The sequence below is a fragment of the Urocampus carinirostris genome, chromosome 16, assembly GCF_059441175.1.
Source record: "Urocampus carinirostris isolate Australia breed hairy pipefish chromosome 16, RoL_Ucar_1.0, whole genome shotgun sequence".
NCBI lineage: Eukaryota > Metazoa > Chordata > Actinopteri > Syngnathiformes > Syngnathidae > Urocampus > Urocampus carinirostris.
Window position 1 is genome coordinate 17,915,725 of NC_142364.1, and position 17,749 is coordinate 17,933,473.

Genomic DNA, 17,749 nt, shown 5'->3' on the forward strand with positions numbered 1-17,749 from the left:
TTCAAACCATGATAACTTCTAGTATCAGCTTACCCTCTTTTAGTGGTTTGAAGATCAGAAGCAACAAAAAATTGGACATTCATTTCATTCAATATCAAAGTATTTATTTAATTTTGCGGTTGGGAATATTTGGTATCAGAAGCACTAGTGTTATCAGTCTTAACTGGAATCAAGCAGTCTTACAAAGTTTCTTCAGACCAATATTGATATCAGTACTCATCCATTGCCTAGATATCGATACCAATACCAGATAGTAATACAGTATCACTATTTCATAAAATACCATCCTTTGCATGAAAAAATATTCACAATTACAAATAATGAATAAATCCCAGCATCATTTTGCTTAGAACATTTATAAAATCCGGTATCTACCTTATTTATTTGTGGTTAATGCGCACCACTAATTAAAAATCGTTTAAAATTTGTTTTCACTCTTTGAATATGTGCGGCCATGATTAAAATAATTTATTGACACAACACAATACCACCATCAAATTTATAATGTATTTATATAATGACCTTAAAAGAGATGTTTCCCTCATCCTATTTTTTTTGTGTTTATGTCTTTCATTCTCTAACATCAGTCTCTGGTACCATGAATAAGAATAGTGTGTTTATGAATAAAGCCCAGTGCCTTTTCGCTTAACATATAAATCACTGGTGGTCTCGGGGTTACCTGTATTCGACATTAAGGAGCTGTATTGAAATTGGAACGCGCCATCATTGCAAATTCTGTCAAGCTCCTTATGTTGTACATGCCAGTACATGCATTTCTTAGACTTGCCCAAATAAACAACATTTTTTTTCGTCTTTCTTTGGGTAAGTGTTTGGACTGTACTGTACTTTGAACCGGCCTTCTCTTACTTTCCCCATTTTCATGCTACATTAACAACTAGAATGGAAAAACCTAAATGCGGGACGAGCATGAATTTGATCTCCACCCCTGTCTCCCCATTTCTCTTACCTAACGTGTTCCGCCCCGACAGGGTTGCGTAGGGTTACTTTAACTGCATTACTTTCAATTACTTTTGGATGACTCCAATACCAAATATGCTAATAAAAGACAAAATAAACTAAAAATGAATAAAATGATGACTCACAACACGTGGTAAGCTTTCTCTCCTGGCTTTTCTCTGGCAAAACTAACATAAAAATGAAAATAAATCCAAACAGCTTGCCAACATCATTTTTGCCCTTCCATGTATTCAGTTACTCCCCAAGCCTGCACAAAATTTAGTAATTTTTTTCATATTTAGCTTCTTTTGTCTTTTATTAGCATATTTGGTATTGGAGTAATCCAAAAGTAATTGAAAGTAATCCAGTTAAAGTAACCCTACCCAACCCTGCGCCCCGAGCAGCTTTGCTAAAAGTAAGATAAAAGCAGATAAGGCAGAGGGATTTTTTTTTAGGGTTCCTTGAACTCAGTAGAGCATTTTTAACATGTACTTAATAGCGAAAATATTCAACTTTTTAAGGGAAGCTTTTAAAAGATCTTAGATGTGTGTGTATTGTTATTTAACTCAAATTTATATATTATTATACTATACTCAAATACCATGACAGAAAATACACGTAAAACGATTTAATAGTTGACCCTCCAGAAGATACAATGACATATAACGGGACAATTTAATGGGAATAATATATATGTATCTTGTAAAAATGGACCGAGCGAGTGCAAATGCAGCCACTGACGTAAAAGTAGTGCATGGGTGCGCTTTCGATTCCCGAGGGCCGGCATAAATAGCTCCGGCATCACGTTTCCCTCGCACAGCCGATCAAAATAACTGCGGATCATATCATTTGTGTTTGCGGGGGAGTTGTTTTTTTTTAAAGGGGTCTCCGTCCCCCGCACACAATCACGTAGCCACGCATTCTCGGCATGTGGGGCGGGACGCGACATGTATTTTTGGGAATGTACACAATGTTGTTATTGTGATTGTAGAGTAGAATGTATTTACTCCTCGAGTAAACATCCATATATTTATACGCTCTGTATATGGACCACGTGCATTTATATATTGTACGTTTTCAACTGGAAATGTGTCAGCGCATCACTGTTTTTTGTCGTTCGGAACGAATGTACCGTGATCTTGTAAATATGATTTTTTTGGTTTGTTTTTAAAAATCTTTTGTGGTAAAAAAAACACTTTTCTGATGCCGCCTAGGATACTACAGAGTAATATGTAATCCTCACCAACGACCGACTGGGAGGAGGCCACAAAACGGAGACGATTAGGATGTGCTGCGTTCATTGTTTGCGAGGAAAACGGTCACAGCAGTACTGCTTTGCACTTCTTCATTTATGCTTGTGGGGGTGAAAAATAAAAGAGAAAGTGCTGAGTCATGATATTCGACTGTTTTTTTCCCCTCATGTGATTCTTTAAAACTGCTTTTATTGAGCCTATACAAAAGAGCTTTTTGAATATTAATATTTCATACCTGTCAACCTCCACTGCTCCATGCCTGTACAAACTGTCGTATTTTCCCTAACAAAATAATCGTACACCATATTTTTTTTTTCCCCTGGCAGCAGACGCATGTGATTGACAAATTTGCGTTTTTCCGTAGATTTCCTTGTACGTCGTACTCGTCTTAAAATGCATAAAAAACGTACTTTGTACGGCAAAACCGTACAGGTTGACGGGTATGATATTTTAATATAATGAAAATATGAGGATATATTTCATCTAATCAACACACCATCATCAAGGAGATACAAAAATTAAATATATTATAGTGGTTCCCTCTACTAACCAATTTAATTCGTTCTGGGAGTACCTTCATTACCTGAAAACTTTGTAAGTAGAGACGCATTTTAAATGTGAAAGCGCTAATCCGTTCCAAGCCCCACAATAATACAGTATATTTTTTAACAAGTCATAAAATATCCAAACATGAAACAAATGCATGTTAAAAGTAGATTTCTGCTAAATTATAAGAGGTGCATGATGTGAAAATCAAAACAAAGAATTAAGCATACAGTGGAACCTCGGTTTTTGAACGCCTCTCAGTTCAACCAAAAATTTCGAGAAATTCTTGCTTCGCTGTTCGGTCAAAAAAATCGGAGTTCGAACGCCGGTATGCTAGGGTGCGATGCTGAGCGGCGTACGGGCGTTTTAGCCCCTAATTATGCCTCCGAAGAAGGTCAGTGCACGCAGGACAGGTGAAAAAAAAAACAAGTTGTTCGTCCAACTGTTGCCTTTAAGAAAGACATAATAGCTAAATATGAAAGAGGTGTACGAATTTCCGATCTTGCTAGTGAATACAGCATGGCTAAATCTACTATCAGTACGATAGTAAAGAATAAGGAGGCTGTGAAATCGAGTGATGCGGCTAAGGAAGTTAGCGCTATAAGCAAGAGGTTGAAAAACTTGACGATTTTTCTCTCCCCACCGTCCACCACAAAGGTAAGAAATCCGATTCATAATCCTTTTTTTTATTTTTACACGTTCATGTTAGCGTAATCTTTCGTACGGAAGATTACGATAACGCAAACGTAGGATTAGCCTCAGTTACCTTTGTTTACGTAAAACATTCAGGGTGTTTGAATGGAGCTCCCTTTCCAATGAAGCGCTAGTCACTTTTTGTGGGGACCCGGGTGCTAAATGACCTGATTTTTTTTTCCGTACGGAAGATTACGATAACGCGAACGTACGATTAGCCTGGGTTAGCTTCATGTTTACATTCAAGGTACATTCAGGGTGTTGGAACGGATTAAAACGATTTTACATTTAATGGGAAAAAACGATTTCGGTGATCGGACAAATCAGTTTTCGAACAGTGTTCTGGAACGGATTATGGTCGAGAACCGAGGTTCCACTGTATAAAATATCCATTTACCTTTTTGCCTCGCGTTTCATTAATACTGATCCAATGATGTCAGCTTTTGCTGGCATGTGACAATCCATCGGAAATGCGTGAGGCAAATGTAGAGAACTTGTCAACGCGGTGACACGAAGAGCATGATGGTAGGAGCACGCAGGTAGATTTTAAGCAATAGCCAGGTTGCTAACATTTGGCAAATTCTCGGTGGCTAATAGCACCGCGCATTGTACTGCTCTGTATTTTTTACTTCGTATACTGGAAAGCCTTTAACTGGAGGCGATATTTTTTCGTTCAGGTACTTCGTAACCTGAAACTTATGTAGAAACATTCATAAGTAGAGGTACCGCTGTAAATGGTTATATTTATTCAGTGTTAAAGTTCATTTTTATTTAACATCATAAATATTTGATTTTCTTTTCAAAATGTTGACATCTTATGTAGATTTTTTGTACAACTAGTATGCACGGTACTACTGTGCCCAACAGATGCAGAGGACGATATTGAAATCAAGGATTTTGATTTGGGGCACACCTCAAATCGAAACTTTAGAATAGTAAGATAGCAGAAGGTCAAGCCATCCAATAATTTATTTTATGCTGCTTGGAATTTTTTCCCTTAGAATATAGAATTGCCGTTCTGTCTTCTATCCAAAAGGAGCAAGGCATAAGACTGCATCTTAAAGGTAAGAAAAACATTTTTTATGGCAAATTTTACATATTTCTTTCTTGCTCAGCCTATTAAATGATGAATACGACGTAGGTTCAAATATTTGTAAATCTGACTGTGCCTCTTAAACCTCAATGAATGAAACGGACTCTGTGTTTTGCTGCTGTTTTGGTTAGCAACAGTTCTTATTTTTGCATCAGGATAGGAGGTTACCGTGTAAACTCACGTCAGCTTAGCGGCATTGTGCCACTTATAGTACAAATACATTAGATAAACCAAATGTCAATCCCCTGCGTTGTCTTAGAAGCCCATCACATAAGTACACAAATATATACACACATATATATATATATATATATATATATATATATATATATATATATATTTTTTTTAGCTCCATGTGTCAAATAACCTCAAAATTGTTCACGATGCGGCATGAGCGAATGATGATACGTTTTATAGTGAGGCTCTATAATCAGAGTCGAGGCCACCGTGGCCCGTAATTGCCAAGTGTGTTCATAATCGTATGTACGGACACTTGATCTGTCAATCATCAGCAACACAAAACCTAACGTTTAACTTTTGAGTTTAAAAATAACTTGCACTCACCTCTAGGATCCTGAAACGTAGTCTTAAGCGACGCAAAGAAAATGATCTCTGTTGTCTGATTAGTTTTTTTTTAAAAAAAACTTTATTTTAATGCTACCTATGGTGGTTCGGAAAGGTGAAAATAAGCAAAAATGGCAAAGTAAAGATACAGACAGGGGAAGAGAGAGAGGGACAGAGAGAAAAAGGGGGAGACTTAGGGTGAGAAAGAGAGAGACAAAGCAGGTGAGTAAGGGTGAGAGACTTAGGGGAAGAGAAAGGGAGGAGAGAGACTAAGGGGGGGACTGAGGGAGAGGGAGAGAAAGACTAAGGGAGAGAGAGGGAGAGACTAAGGGGGAGACAAAGGGAGAGGGACTAAGGAAGAGACAAAGGGAGAGGGAGAGAGAGAATAAGGGAGAAAGATAGAGACTAAGGGGGAGACTGACATAAAGGGGGAGGAGAGAGACTGGCAGAGGGAGACTACAAAAAGGGGGAGAAGGACAGAGAATGGCAGAGAGACGAAGACTAATTGAGAGAAACAGGGAGAGGGGGAAAAGCAGACTAACAGAGACAGGGAAAGTGAGGGAGACCAACAGAGAGGGAGACAGAAAAGGACAGGGAGGGAGACCAACGGAACAAGACGGGAAAACTTACGGAGGGAGACATGGAGACTAACGGAGAGTGACGGACAGAGAGGGAGACTAATGGAGATAGACGAACAGAGAGTGATATTAACGGAGAGAGACAGAGAGGGAGAATAACTAAGGGAGACGGACAGAGAGGGATGGCTTTGAAAGTATAACTGCGACCAAATCGTTGTCATCTCTTTCAGCCATACAGTAGTGGGTCAAAAAAAGCTATGATGGAGCTTGGTTGATCTGTATAGTGCTGCCTTCAATTTAACTGAGTATCCAATCACAATCTGTCAGGTTCAACATGAGGCCTTCTAGCTGGCTTTACTGTCTCCCGCTCAGGGTTTGATTGGCTATTGCAAATCACTATCAGCTGCTTGTGCCTTTCACTTAAAGTGCTCAGATGCCAGCACTGTTGATCCTGAAGGTCTTGGGCATATTTCACACAGGCTGAGGCAAATTCTGATTGGATAAAAAAGAAAAATACTGAAAAGAGTGTAACCAAATAGACCAATATATCATGAAAAATATAAAATATGGATAATTGTTATACACATGTATTCACTTGGGGAAAATGTATCTAAAATGGAATTCATTTGCTACAGTTATATTAATATCTGGTTATGTTAGGCCAGCAGAGAAACCCTTGCTGGCCCTGACAGCCCACCACAAATGTCTGAAATTAAGATAAATTTGTAAATGAAAACTTTAACTGCGTATATGTCGCAAGTACAAACAATGTATTTTTAGCCTTTTCACCCGAACACAACTTTTCATAATCTTGATTTTTTTTTTCATTTGAGCACATGGGCAAATGATCACTTCGAGCACAATTTTATTTTTATTTATAGAGCTTCCCCCGCACCCCACCCCATCTATTAACTTTCACATTACCATACTTGTTTGTTCACATAGAAACCCAAAGAGCTGCTTGTTCAAATCTTTTTTATTCAAGCTTTATAAAGTCAGCACAATGCGTCCTAAGTTATGTCCAAATATGCTTGTCAGTGTTTTCTCGGTGTATCGTTTTGTCCTCATTGGAAGAAAACAGCAGTCACACGAGTGGATAATTCAGCGGCACTTACATAGTAGAAAACCATAAAGACGAACATTGTAGTCGTTTGTATTTATATATTTATAATATACACGCGTTTTGCCCATCAATTCAAACAAACCTCCCACATTTTGACTTTCAAGTCCAGATGAATTCACATAACACACAAATGTTACCTGGCACGTTTTCAACGACACTTGAAGTTACATACTTTGATCTTTTCTGACTTTCTTTGACTCTCAATGTACGACATGCACCCATTTTTTCCCCGCACAGCTTATAGGAAGTCTGAATAAACCATGGCGAGCGTCAAATGTCAACATTAATTTCTATTTTAATGATACATTGGGACTATAAAGGACACCTAAAGGGCGTTACTGTCTACGTATATGGACCTGGTTTCGTGCAGGATTTTATGACTCTAAAGCAACTCCATAAACGACGCATGTAAACATAGCATTCAAACGTGTTTTCATGGGGACCATAAATTACAATGTAGGGACCAGCCTTTATTTTAAAAAAAATGCACACAGGTTTTCATGATGTATCAGGACTATCCTGTTTAAACTTATTTCTAAGTGGCGGACACACAAGTTTGGGGGCCAGCCCTTCTGAAATTAACTCACTGTGTGGACATATAGCTAAAATAATTGAATGCAACTAAAGTGGTACAACCCAAAGATTGTCTATTAAGGTAAAAACTCTTCAATGTTAACTCATTCAATGCCAGATGTTTTTCTCAAATTGGAAAAGCTGGTGCTAATTTTTTCATCTAAACTCAGAAAATTCAGTTCTGTAGCTATATAGGCGTAGTTTGAACATCTTTTATTAGAAAACAAGTATGTTTCTATCTTTTACTAATGTTTAATAAAGAAGAGTTGAACATAGCTAAGTATTTTCAAATACTCTCTTCAGCTCCTCAGCTTTCAATTTGGTGCTTTTTTTTCCTTTGCACTTGTAATATCTCCAATACTCAAACAATGCTTTCCATAAACACAAGGACACTTTGCTTGCAAAATAACATTTTATTGCAAGAACACGGAACTGATGTACTAACGTTGCAAGAAATTTTTAGCGCTCGATGTTTGATCACATGATCTCAGTCATCATGGTGATCGCGTTCCCTCAGGGAGCCATGATTCTACGGACGTGCACGAAACGTCATCCCTCTGACCAGACAATGACGATGGAACTTTATCTTTTTTTGATAGGGATAAGTTATGTTGAAGAGTTAACTGCCAATTATTTTATATCCATATCTTGCAACTCTCAACACACTGCTTCCCTTCGCCTACTCGCTATATAAGACTGCCTATACACGCTCATTTGCAAAATACAGGAAGCAACACTAGGAAGTTAGGCATCTTTGTGTGGACACATATCTGTAGTTACATAGACATATGCAATATCATAAGAAAGCTTCCACCCTCATTCATTAGAAAAAATGTTTTTGCTTTTACAATTGTATAGTAAACTGTTGAACATTGCTTAATTTCTAGAAAACTCGTTTCCAAGAAAACTTCTGAGAGTTTTTTTGTGAAAGAATGCATTTAGAGCAGCACTTTCACTTTCTTTGCATTTTCTATACCTCCAATATCTAAGGGCACTTTACTTGCAAAAAAACATTTTCTTGGAAAAACACTGAACTGATGCAATACCTTTGCAAGAAGTTTTCAGGGCCAGATATTCTGGTGCAGTGATCTCACAATTTCGGTTACCATGGCGATCACGTTCCCTTGGGCATGCAAGAAACGTCATCCCCCTCTGACCAGACGATGGGACTTGGTCATCTTTTTTTCGAAAGGTAAAAGCTCTGTTGAAGCTCTATTGATCATTTGTCTATGCTACACTACGCCTATTCGCCATATGGGGCTGCCTGCACACACTCATTCCCCGGAAATAGGCAGCAACAGTAGGAAGTGGGGCTTCCTCAATATTCGTATGTTATGGCATTGAATGAGTTAATGCTCTAACAAACCGCAGATTGTTTTTTTTTGCTATTCATGAACATGTCAAAGCACGCTGTGTCCATAGTAGTCATGAGTACGATAAATATTTAAATTATGTTATGAATGGAATTATTCAAGGATAATCTATATTACCCTAAAATCCTCATTATGTCTTAACATTTTGATCTTTCTGTCGCGCCGTTAGAACACTAAACTTTGACTATCGTCCATGCATGCATTAGTGCTTTTTCACTCATTACCAACACACTTTTAATATTTAATTGATCACATTCATCAACATACATAAAAAAGGGAAGTTACGTGTTACAAAAAGAAAAAAACGTACCGAAAACGTGTTTTTTTTGTAGTTTGTGCCAGTATCTCTTCTGAAGAAAGAAGGCAGAATGTGCGTCTGTCATGTTACCATGGTGACAGAGGTTCTACCTTCATCCTTGTTTATATCAGCAGTAACAAGGACACGGGCCGAACAGTGTAAAGCGGAACACTGGATGGGCGAGTGGCAACAAAGTTTTTCTTTTTCCTTGGCCCGTTTGCTCAGTGTACTTATTTGCAGTCTAATCAGAAATGAAAAGGATTGGGCGTGGCAGAGGGCACCTTACTTAGTGAGACTCATCCTGGGGTCAGGCGGTTTCTTTGCCTTGGTTGCCGGTGACAGTTTTGATGGAACTAAGCGTTCGGTTGAACCAGGTCTTTTTGGCTGCCTGGACCTCGTTGAGGGCCAGGCCCAGATGGTGCTCCAGGTCCTGATGGAGGAAGAACGGACAATGTCAAGTTTGATCAAAATCTGAAAAACTAAACATTGTATTTCACACATTTTTCTAAGGTTAAGTTTACAGCCCTAAACATTTTGCATTCATGTATTTTAATTTGACACAATTTAGATATTGTGAAAGAGTTGTAAATGTAAAAGTAAATCCTTGATTGTGCACACTTACGCGTAAATATCAATCCTGGGTTGCATTTGCGAACATTTATTTTCAGCTTTGATTTCAATAAAGGCCTCATAATTACATAAGATGACATTTGAAATGTCATTGGCTAACCAATCTATCAATCCATATTTTAAAGATTTAAAGCTGAATTGTTCATGATGTTTTTTTTCTCTCAATACAAGCCCTCATAGGTTGTCACAGGCTGAGGAATGTGAAAGAAAGCTTGCAATTTGCCAAGAGTGTTGTCAAACAAAGGTAAGAGGCCAACGATTATACTGAAAGTCATCTGTCGAGTCTGCTTATTTCAAAAAGGAATTTTAGAACAAATGGACACAACAGTAATTGTCAAACGTCTCAGGAATGCTTTTAGGCAGATTTTTTTTTTGTACCTGTCGGCATTATTGTGTGTTTTAGAGTGAATATTTTACACGGTTGCATCTTCTGGACTATCGTGAATATAATGGCTTTATAGATTTTTGGTATCTTGTTTCAGACAGATGGTGATGTTTCCCTGATGAGTTTATTTCAAAAGGGTCATCATATCTTGAATCCCACGAGTTTAAGCTTTCCAATGGTATGTGGTATTTCAGAGACTGGTGACATGGTGAGGACATGACTTTTTTCTCAACAGTCTGACGGCCCGCCGACAGGACGGGGAAATGTTAAGCGGTTAATAAGGGGAGCAATTGGCCGGTATGAAATCAGAGACTGTTAATTATATGTAATAATTTATAGTGCATTTAAAATGAAAGCTACTTTATATTTAAATGAGCATGTACCCCAAATTCTACTGCATTATTTTTTATTTATTTATTGTTGCATGTGCATAATGGAACAAGTCGATTGTAAGCAGTCGCGAGTGGTCTTTAGTAGTAGCCTTATGAACTGCCTGTAAACTCGATTGTCCTTCCAAATAAAGCTGGTCGATCGAAATTCTCATGTTTAGAGGAGTTTGTATGGACCGGTAGCCATGTATTTGCCTGTTCCTAAAAAATGGAAAGAGGTTTATTTACGGATTTATGTCACTACTGAGGGAGCACTGCGCCCAATTGGTTTTAGATATAGGTATTTTTATTTAACTTTTGTCAGTATGTTCAATAAAAGATGTATTTCCCCTTGTGTTTACTATCATTTGCCACATAATGAAATCAACTTCATGCTAAATTTACCACAAAATTAATAATTACCCGATTATACGAATAAAAGTTTGTGACTATTAAAATATTAGTTGGTTGCAGCCCTAGTGCATACTTTTGTTGTCCTGCACCAAGATGTGATGCAAACACAAAAATTCCGGTACCTGGATCTTGCACTCGGCCTCCACCAACTGCAGTTTTGTCTGCGCCAGCTCCAGTTCCATCTCTCGTAGCTGGTACTTCAAAGCCTCCTTCTCTTCATCCGTTTCCTCATCGTCCCCTGCAGGCGCGACCGTGGCTGGCGCTCGAACGCGACCTTCCTTGTTGAAAAGGCCGCTGCATTTGTCGCAGCCCTCCACTTTGGCCTGGGGAGTGAAGAGTGCAAATGTAAAGCCACAAATACCCAAGGATGTTGATAATGTTTCTTTCTTAAACTTATCAAATAAGGAAAAAATTCTGTTCAAGCAAATATTGTTGTCCTTCTCCTTTTATACGTGTACAGTAATCCCTCGCTGTATCACGGTTTACTTTTCAGGATTTCTATTATGATTGGCTGAACAGAATCAAAGTAGTACAAAAAAGCAACAAAAAAAAGAAAATAAAAAAATGCACTTAAATGTCAAACTAATTAATACAAATGAAATAATATTTTTGATTTTCCAATACATGTTATACAGTAATCCCTCGCTACTTCACGCTTCATTTATTGCTGGTTAATTGCTTCATATATTTTGAATTGAATTGTCTTTAATATCAACATATCGTATTCTATAGCAGACAACAAGTGCTATCGAAGGCAGGTTGAGCGCGTGTGTGTGTTAGGTGGGCGTGATTTTGTGCGCAACTGTGATAAATTGGTGTATGCTGTCAGTCAAACAAGACAATGTGGCCACCAAAACAAACTGCGAAGCATGGTGACAGCTACCTTATAACGGTTCGTTACGTTTAAAAGAAAATCAATTAAATCGGACTCTGAGGAAAGTAAGAAGAGCGCAAAGAAATGGTGATCACCGGCAGGTGCTCCGTGTATTACAATAAGGTTCAGGAAGCAGCTGACATGGGATTGGGAGCGAAGGCAATAGCGCCCGCTGCAGGTCCGGCCTATGCTATGGCTAGGCTACATAACAACTCTCAAAAGCCTGTAATCGCACCAAACCCAAATAAATCCATTACCAATGAAATGGAAGACCTGAAACTAACTCCTGGGAAACCGCTACATTCGGTACGGTTGTATTTAATTAATACAGAGAGACCTGCCACAATTTGAGGATACCTGATGCTGGCCAGCCACTCTCTAAATTGCTTTCCAACACTGAAAAGACAATCCCTCCAGTTTATTTTTCCTTTTGTATATTTACAATAAAGAGCATTCATTCAACTGCAATTCTGCGTTCTGTGTTTTTATTTTTAGATTTATAATTGGTTATTTGTTACAGTCGACTACTCTGTCAGTAAGGACATCATTTCAAGGTAGGTTTAACCCTTGGGGGTTTTTATGAAAAATGTAGCTACTTCGCAGATTTTTACTTTATGCGGAAGATTTTGGTCCCTTTCAACTGCGATAACTGAAGGATTACTGTATATTAAGTTTAAAAAAAAAAATTCTAGAACTACAATTACAAATAATTGACAAAATCTGAAATTTAGAATACATTATATTTAAAAAAAAAAAAAAAAAAAATCAACATATTTATTAAAGCTAACTCCAGCAAAAGTATATTTTACGATATAAACAAGCATTTCAATTTTAATGTATTTCCATATTCAAGTCTTTACAAGGCAAATAAATGCTAATCACTAGCTGCTGTTTTTTGTTTATCTAACACCAAAAGTAACTATCTTAAAGGTACTTAAAAGGATGAAAGGAATGAGTTAGAAGTCTAGCATTCATTTTTCAACTCCTAACTATTTGAGGAGACGTCGCATTTGGTTAGTTAGACATGAAGATCGCAATGTCTCTAAAATGGTCGTTTGATTTTCTATTCTCTTTTCAGATTTCCTCATCCCTCTACATTTGCCCAGCCTGTAATCGTCCTTGTCACTTGAAGCTGCGTCGTAACGATCCGCTGAGCTGTAATTCTGTTCCTTCGACCAGTCCTCATTAAAACCATTGAAACTTTCCCTTCCATTATTCTTCCTCCATTGCTTCTAATTGCAAACGGCTTTAACCTTATTCTTTTTTTTGCAGTGGGACGTGTGTGACTTTTGTTGTAATAACTCGTGTTTACCCTCGTGTAGCCAAAGAAATAAATAAATTTCAGCCATGTTTAAGAGTGTGCAACTCACTTTGATCTTCTCCAGCTCACCCCGATTGGCCGCTTGCTGCTTCTCCAGCCGCTCGCTCAGTTGGGAGCAGATCTGGAAGAAAAAAATTAACCCACTTTTATAAAAGGTGCCAGTTTATCGTATGTGCAGTTATAATGGAGCTTTCCAAGCCTCTAGTCGATATGAGCATTCCTGTACTCGCATATCCTCCCTGCAGCAAATAGTCATCTTTGTCTTGCTCCAGGCTTTTTTCGGTCGTCTTTTCTCTTTCATCGACCTCCCACGCTCCTACAGGCTGATCCAGCCGTCCTCACGTTTAATGTACATGCCCATTTCCTTTTTCAGGATTCTAAACACTGATGTTTGGATTGAGAAATATTATACCTGAGCAGCAATGGGAACAGCTGAAAGGTTTGAATCAATGCTATGCAGTATGAAACCTCAAACTCTAAAATTAAAAAAAATATCCGGATGCTTTGGTAGATACGACTAAGGACAATAAGTACCGTATTTCCCGCAAGGCGCACCTAAAAACCCCAATTTGATCAGGAATGTGAAAATGTGCCTCATATCCCGCCGAATAAATTTGAACAAATTGGTAAAGCATGCAGTAATTTTAGGTATACAGAGACTCCTCGCTACGCCGCACTTCCGTTATCACTGCTTCACGGATTTTGAATTGAATTATGTCAATGTTCAAAACTCAAAGTTTGGTTGGGCATCATACTCAAAGCATTACAGATATATATTACCATATTTGAGCAAAGATTAATCCGTTGACAAGTATTTTCTTTTGCTCAACATTGGATGAAACAGGAATCAAACCTAGATTGCGGCGGTGAGAACCATTGGGATAGTAGATGACATAGAAAAAGCATTAGATTTGATCTCATCATAACACTATTTTTATTTTGAGTGCTACGTTGTACAATGTAGTAATGAAGCATTATGGAAAATAATTCAACAAAACCAACATTGTGCACCGTGACCAAAATAGTGTGATGAGATATACATGGCATAGGAAAAGCATTAGATGTTAACAATAGTGGTTATTATACAAATTATTTAAGATTATTAACATAATTACTATTTTTACTATTATTATTGGGCAAGGCTGCGAGGAATAGCAGACAATAAACCAGTCCTTGCTACAGAAAAGGTCGCCAGTCCACCGTCTTAAACAATACACTAATCACTGCCATATAAGAAATATTTCCTCATTTCAAGTAGAAGAAATAATCTACCGGCTGAACAAAATCATCTTGAATGGTAGACTGAATCCAATAGTGCTCCAGAACATTTATGGATCAATTTTAACAAAAAGACAGTTTGCTCACACCTCTTCGAATACAAAAAAAAACGGACAGAATCATGAGAACAAGCAGGCTGCTTTTGAGCCCATCAAAGAATAGACGGCAATTTTCCGGCCTTACTTATCTCCATCTTCCATCTATCACCTCCATCTTCCCTCATCACAAGAACAGCTTGATGTGAGAACCAAACACTTTGAGTTAGTCATCGCGCACGCTGATAGCAGTAGCATTTACACTTACTATTAAAACTCATGTTATTATTTTAAGGCCATTTTTGTTTCAAATCACTGTGGTTTGTCTGCCCTCCTTTTGCTATGTCTGTCCGCGCTCATACGCGAGTGTTGCGTAACACCTCCGCGATGGCAATAAGGAAGGCAAAGGATCTGTGAAGGGTTCGCTTTTCAAACATCAAGTGACAGGATGACATCCTAAAAGGATGAAAAGGGCCCTCACAGACAGAATATGCTCTCAGTCTTCGCAGAGTTCAGCGGGAGGACACGCCGTTTTGATAGAGGTACCTTTCGCTCTCAAGCAGGATAATTTATGGAACAAAGACGTTCTATTTTGAAAACGATGCCGCTCATTAGTGCTTAATGTTGTGCAAATGAGATGATAAGAAGCCAAGACGGCAAACATTTAAAGGGCACATTTAGTATTTTTTGTAACATGAAAAAATACGAAAGGGAGTTGACATGATTGTCCGCGAGTTCGGTGCTACGAGTACCCCAAAAACACCTTGTGAATGAATGAGCAAAAAAATTGGTGCGGTTCAGTGAAACGTTTTTGTTTGCACTGAACAATACATTTAGTGTTTGATTTCAGTATCTCCTTCTATAAATCATCAACCCCGTATTTTGCGAATTTCTGTGCTCACTTCCTTCACCGGATGAAAAATACTGTTTTGGAATGGGCCAATCGTCCTCCACAACAAATATTTGTATGAAAAGCATCCAGGAAAATTTAGCAGTGATTGGAAAATTTCCTGGCTGGTGAAAAATTGCGTTGGCAAAGTAACAAAGGCAACACGTCTGTGTGAAGAACTGACTGTGCAGTTATTTTATGCAGGGGGGGAAACATTCTACTCCGAGTGTTAGTACAGCTTTGATTAACAAGCTGATAGAATTCTCACTACCTGCGTCTGCTTACATTGAGGCTAAGCAAAGGTATGCTGTGTTCAGCGTGCTGATTAATGGCGGCTGCCGCTACTCCGCCTCGGCTCATTTTCAGCTCAGTTACTAATCACATCAAAACTGCAGGGCACGAAGAGCCGTCAAATAAATGCAGCCTTCTTGTAATGATGATGTGACGTCGCTACATAACTCAGCTAGCAGCCTGGATGGTGCAACTGAGCCCCAACATGTGTGCAAGGTTGAGTCAAGCATTCATAATTTGTGGATAACCCGGCTCGTAGCAATATTCAACATCCCCTTGTTTCTCGGAGACCTGAGTGACATATCACTTTTTTAAATGAAGGCTTTTACACACCACTGGGAACAACATTGGTCGAAACTTTCTTTGGTGGCATATATTTTGACTGCGGTTTATTTTTTTTCCTGTCCAAGGTTATTTTTAAAGCTGTATCTTAGATATATTACACATACTACAACTATTGCAGGTGTACCAAGTAATTCACTGGGCATTTTTTTAAGCCCATGAAAAAAACATCCAGTCCCTCTAGACCAAGGGTCCTCCAACCTTTTTTTTGAACTGCGAACTACTTTCTGTTACTTATCACTGCAATAGCACACATTTATATATGCATTTTTAAATTAAAAGCTTATCATTTTATTAGTATGTTGCTACCAGGTTAATTATTGAGAGGAGAGTTAAATAGTCTCAATAAAAAAAGATTTACTAAAAAAATCACAATGACCCAACACTGGTGAGCCATTGTCAGAACAGGTCTTGGGCGACCACGTTGGAGACCCCTGCTCTCGACAATTATGGATGTACTTATTTTTAAATAAACCGATCAAGCAACTATTAAAAAAAAAAAACAATTTTCTCTCAAAATGTAATTGGCCGTGTGACCTATCATTCTTTGCATAGCTGGTTTGCATTTATATAGCACCTTTCAAGACACTGAACACCTCCCAAAACGCTTTACAATGTGCTTGACACTTACCCATTCACACCGATAGCGGTGTCAGCCATGCAAGGCTCCTACCTGCTTATCGAGGGTTCAGTGTCTTGCCCAAGTTTAAACATCTTAGATTAACCAAATTGACTGCTTATAAAAGATGGTGTTGATATTCAATGTTGTTCTTGTCTAGAATGTCTTTATATTGCTTTTATATGAATTACATTTTAAATTTGAATTAATAAAAGGACAAGTTAACACCGCAATGCCACAATTATCACTATAAATTTAGGTTATAACAAAATGGAAACACAAATTTTTCACTATTTTAAATATGTGTTTACAGCTATGGCCATCAATGTTTTATTTGTGTCCATTTAAAACTTGTCAATATCAAATGCTACACGTCAAGAGGTAAAAATGAACAAATCCACTTTTCGAAAAATAATAATTTTCCTTGTTATTTATCTCATTTCCCTTTTTTTTCCTTATTCATATTTTTCTCATAATGTAGAAAATCCACATAAAAAAAAGAGTTAAAAACTGATGAAGCGGGAAAAAAATATTGCAAAAAGAATATAAAAGAGAAAAGCAAAAATTTGTTTTTAAAATTAAAAGCGTCGTACCTCGTCAAGTTTTCTGCTATTTTTTTACATTATGCTTCGAACTTCATTGTGATCTATAATTGGATTATCGTACGGAACTAATTTTATGGCCAACTTGGTCTGGGAGATAAATCCAATTAATTTGATATCTGTCATTTGTAAAAAGAGCAAATATAGGGATAGAGGTGAAAAAGATCAAACATGATAGTTGCCTCAAGGTTTGGTGATAAGCATAGCCCAGAGAATATTAAGTGCAGCGAGCAAGGCGTGCTTTGATTGCAGCCTTGACATCCCTCCCAGCAGTTAACCCTTCCCAATGGCACGTTAAACCGCAGCCTTTGAAATGTGTAAATCGCATTTCATCACACCACTGACGCCATTCATACATTTTCAGCTACAAAGCATGCAGAAAATACAATTAGAAATGATACCTGCTTGTATTCCCCGATAATGGAGCCGTTCTTCTTGATCTCGGATTCCGATTTGTCCAGCTCTCGTCTGCACATCTCCTTCAGCTGTAAACGCATACATTAAGATTTTAGAGGTCGTGGACCAAGGACAAATGTGGCCTACAGAGGCTGCCATGCAGCCGAAAGCGGAGGCAACTAGTTCTTGACGCTGAGGGCAGAGTCACATCTTCTAAGCAAGCACATCCATCTTTTTTTTCTGCAACCAGAAAG

The 17,749-nt window shown here is 38.1% G+C and overlaps 2 protein-coding genes across 4 annotated transcripts in view; one reads left to right on the top strand and one right to left on the bottom strand.

The window, feature by feature from the left end:
* The window catches only part of strbp (spermatid perinuclear RNA binding protein), a 111,489-nt gene extending 109,136 nt beyond the window's left edge, over positions 1-2,353 (top strand). For both annotated transcript variants that reach the window (XM_088320356.1, XM_088320355.1), the window contains exon 20: positions 2,172-2,353. The gene's annotated coding sequence lies outside the window, so the exon portion shown is untranslated. The remainder of the gene's footprint in view (positions 1-2,171) is intronic.
* Positions 2,354-8,982: 6,629 nt separating this feature from the next.
* The window catches only part of rabgap1 (RAB GTPase activating protein 1), an 87,177-nt gene continuing 78,410 nt past the window's right edge, over positions 8,983-17,749 (bottom strand). For both annotated transcript variants that reach the window (XM_088355288.1, XM_088355287.1), the window contains 4 exons: positions 17,501-17,584; positions 13,093-13,164; positions 10,971-11,171; positions 8,983-9,481 (listed from right to left, as the gene is read on the bottom strand). In XM_088355288.1, the coding sequence (XP_088211414.1) occupies positions 9,359-9,481; positions 10,971-11,171; positions 13,093-13,164; positions 17,501-17,584 (480 nt within the window). In that variant the 3' untranslated portion in view covers positions 8,983-9,358. The remainder of the gene's footprint in view (positions 9,482-10,970; positions 11,172-13,092; positions 13,165-17,500; positions 17,585-17,749) is intronic.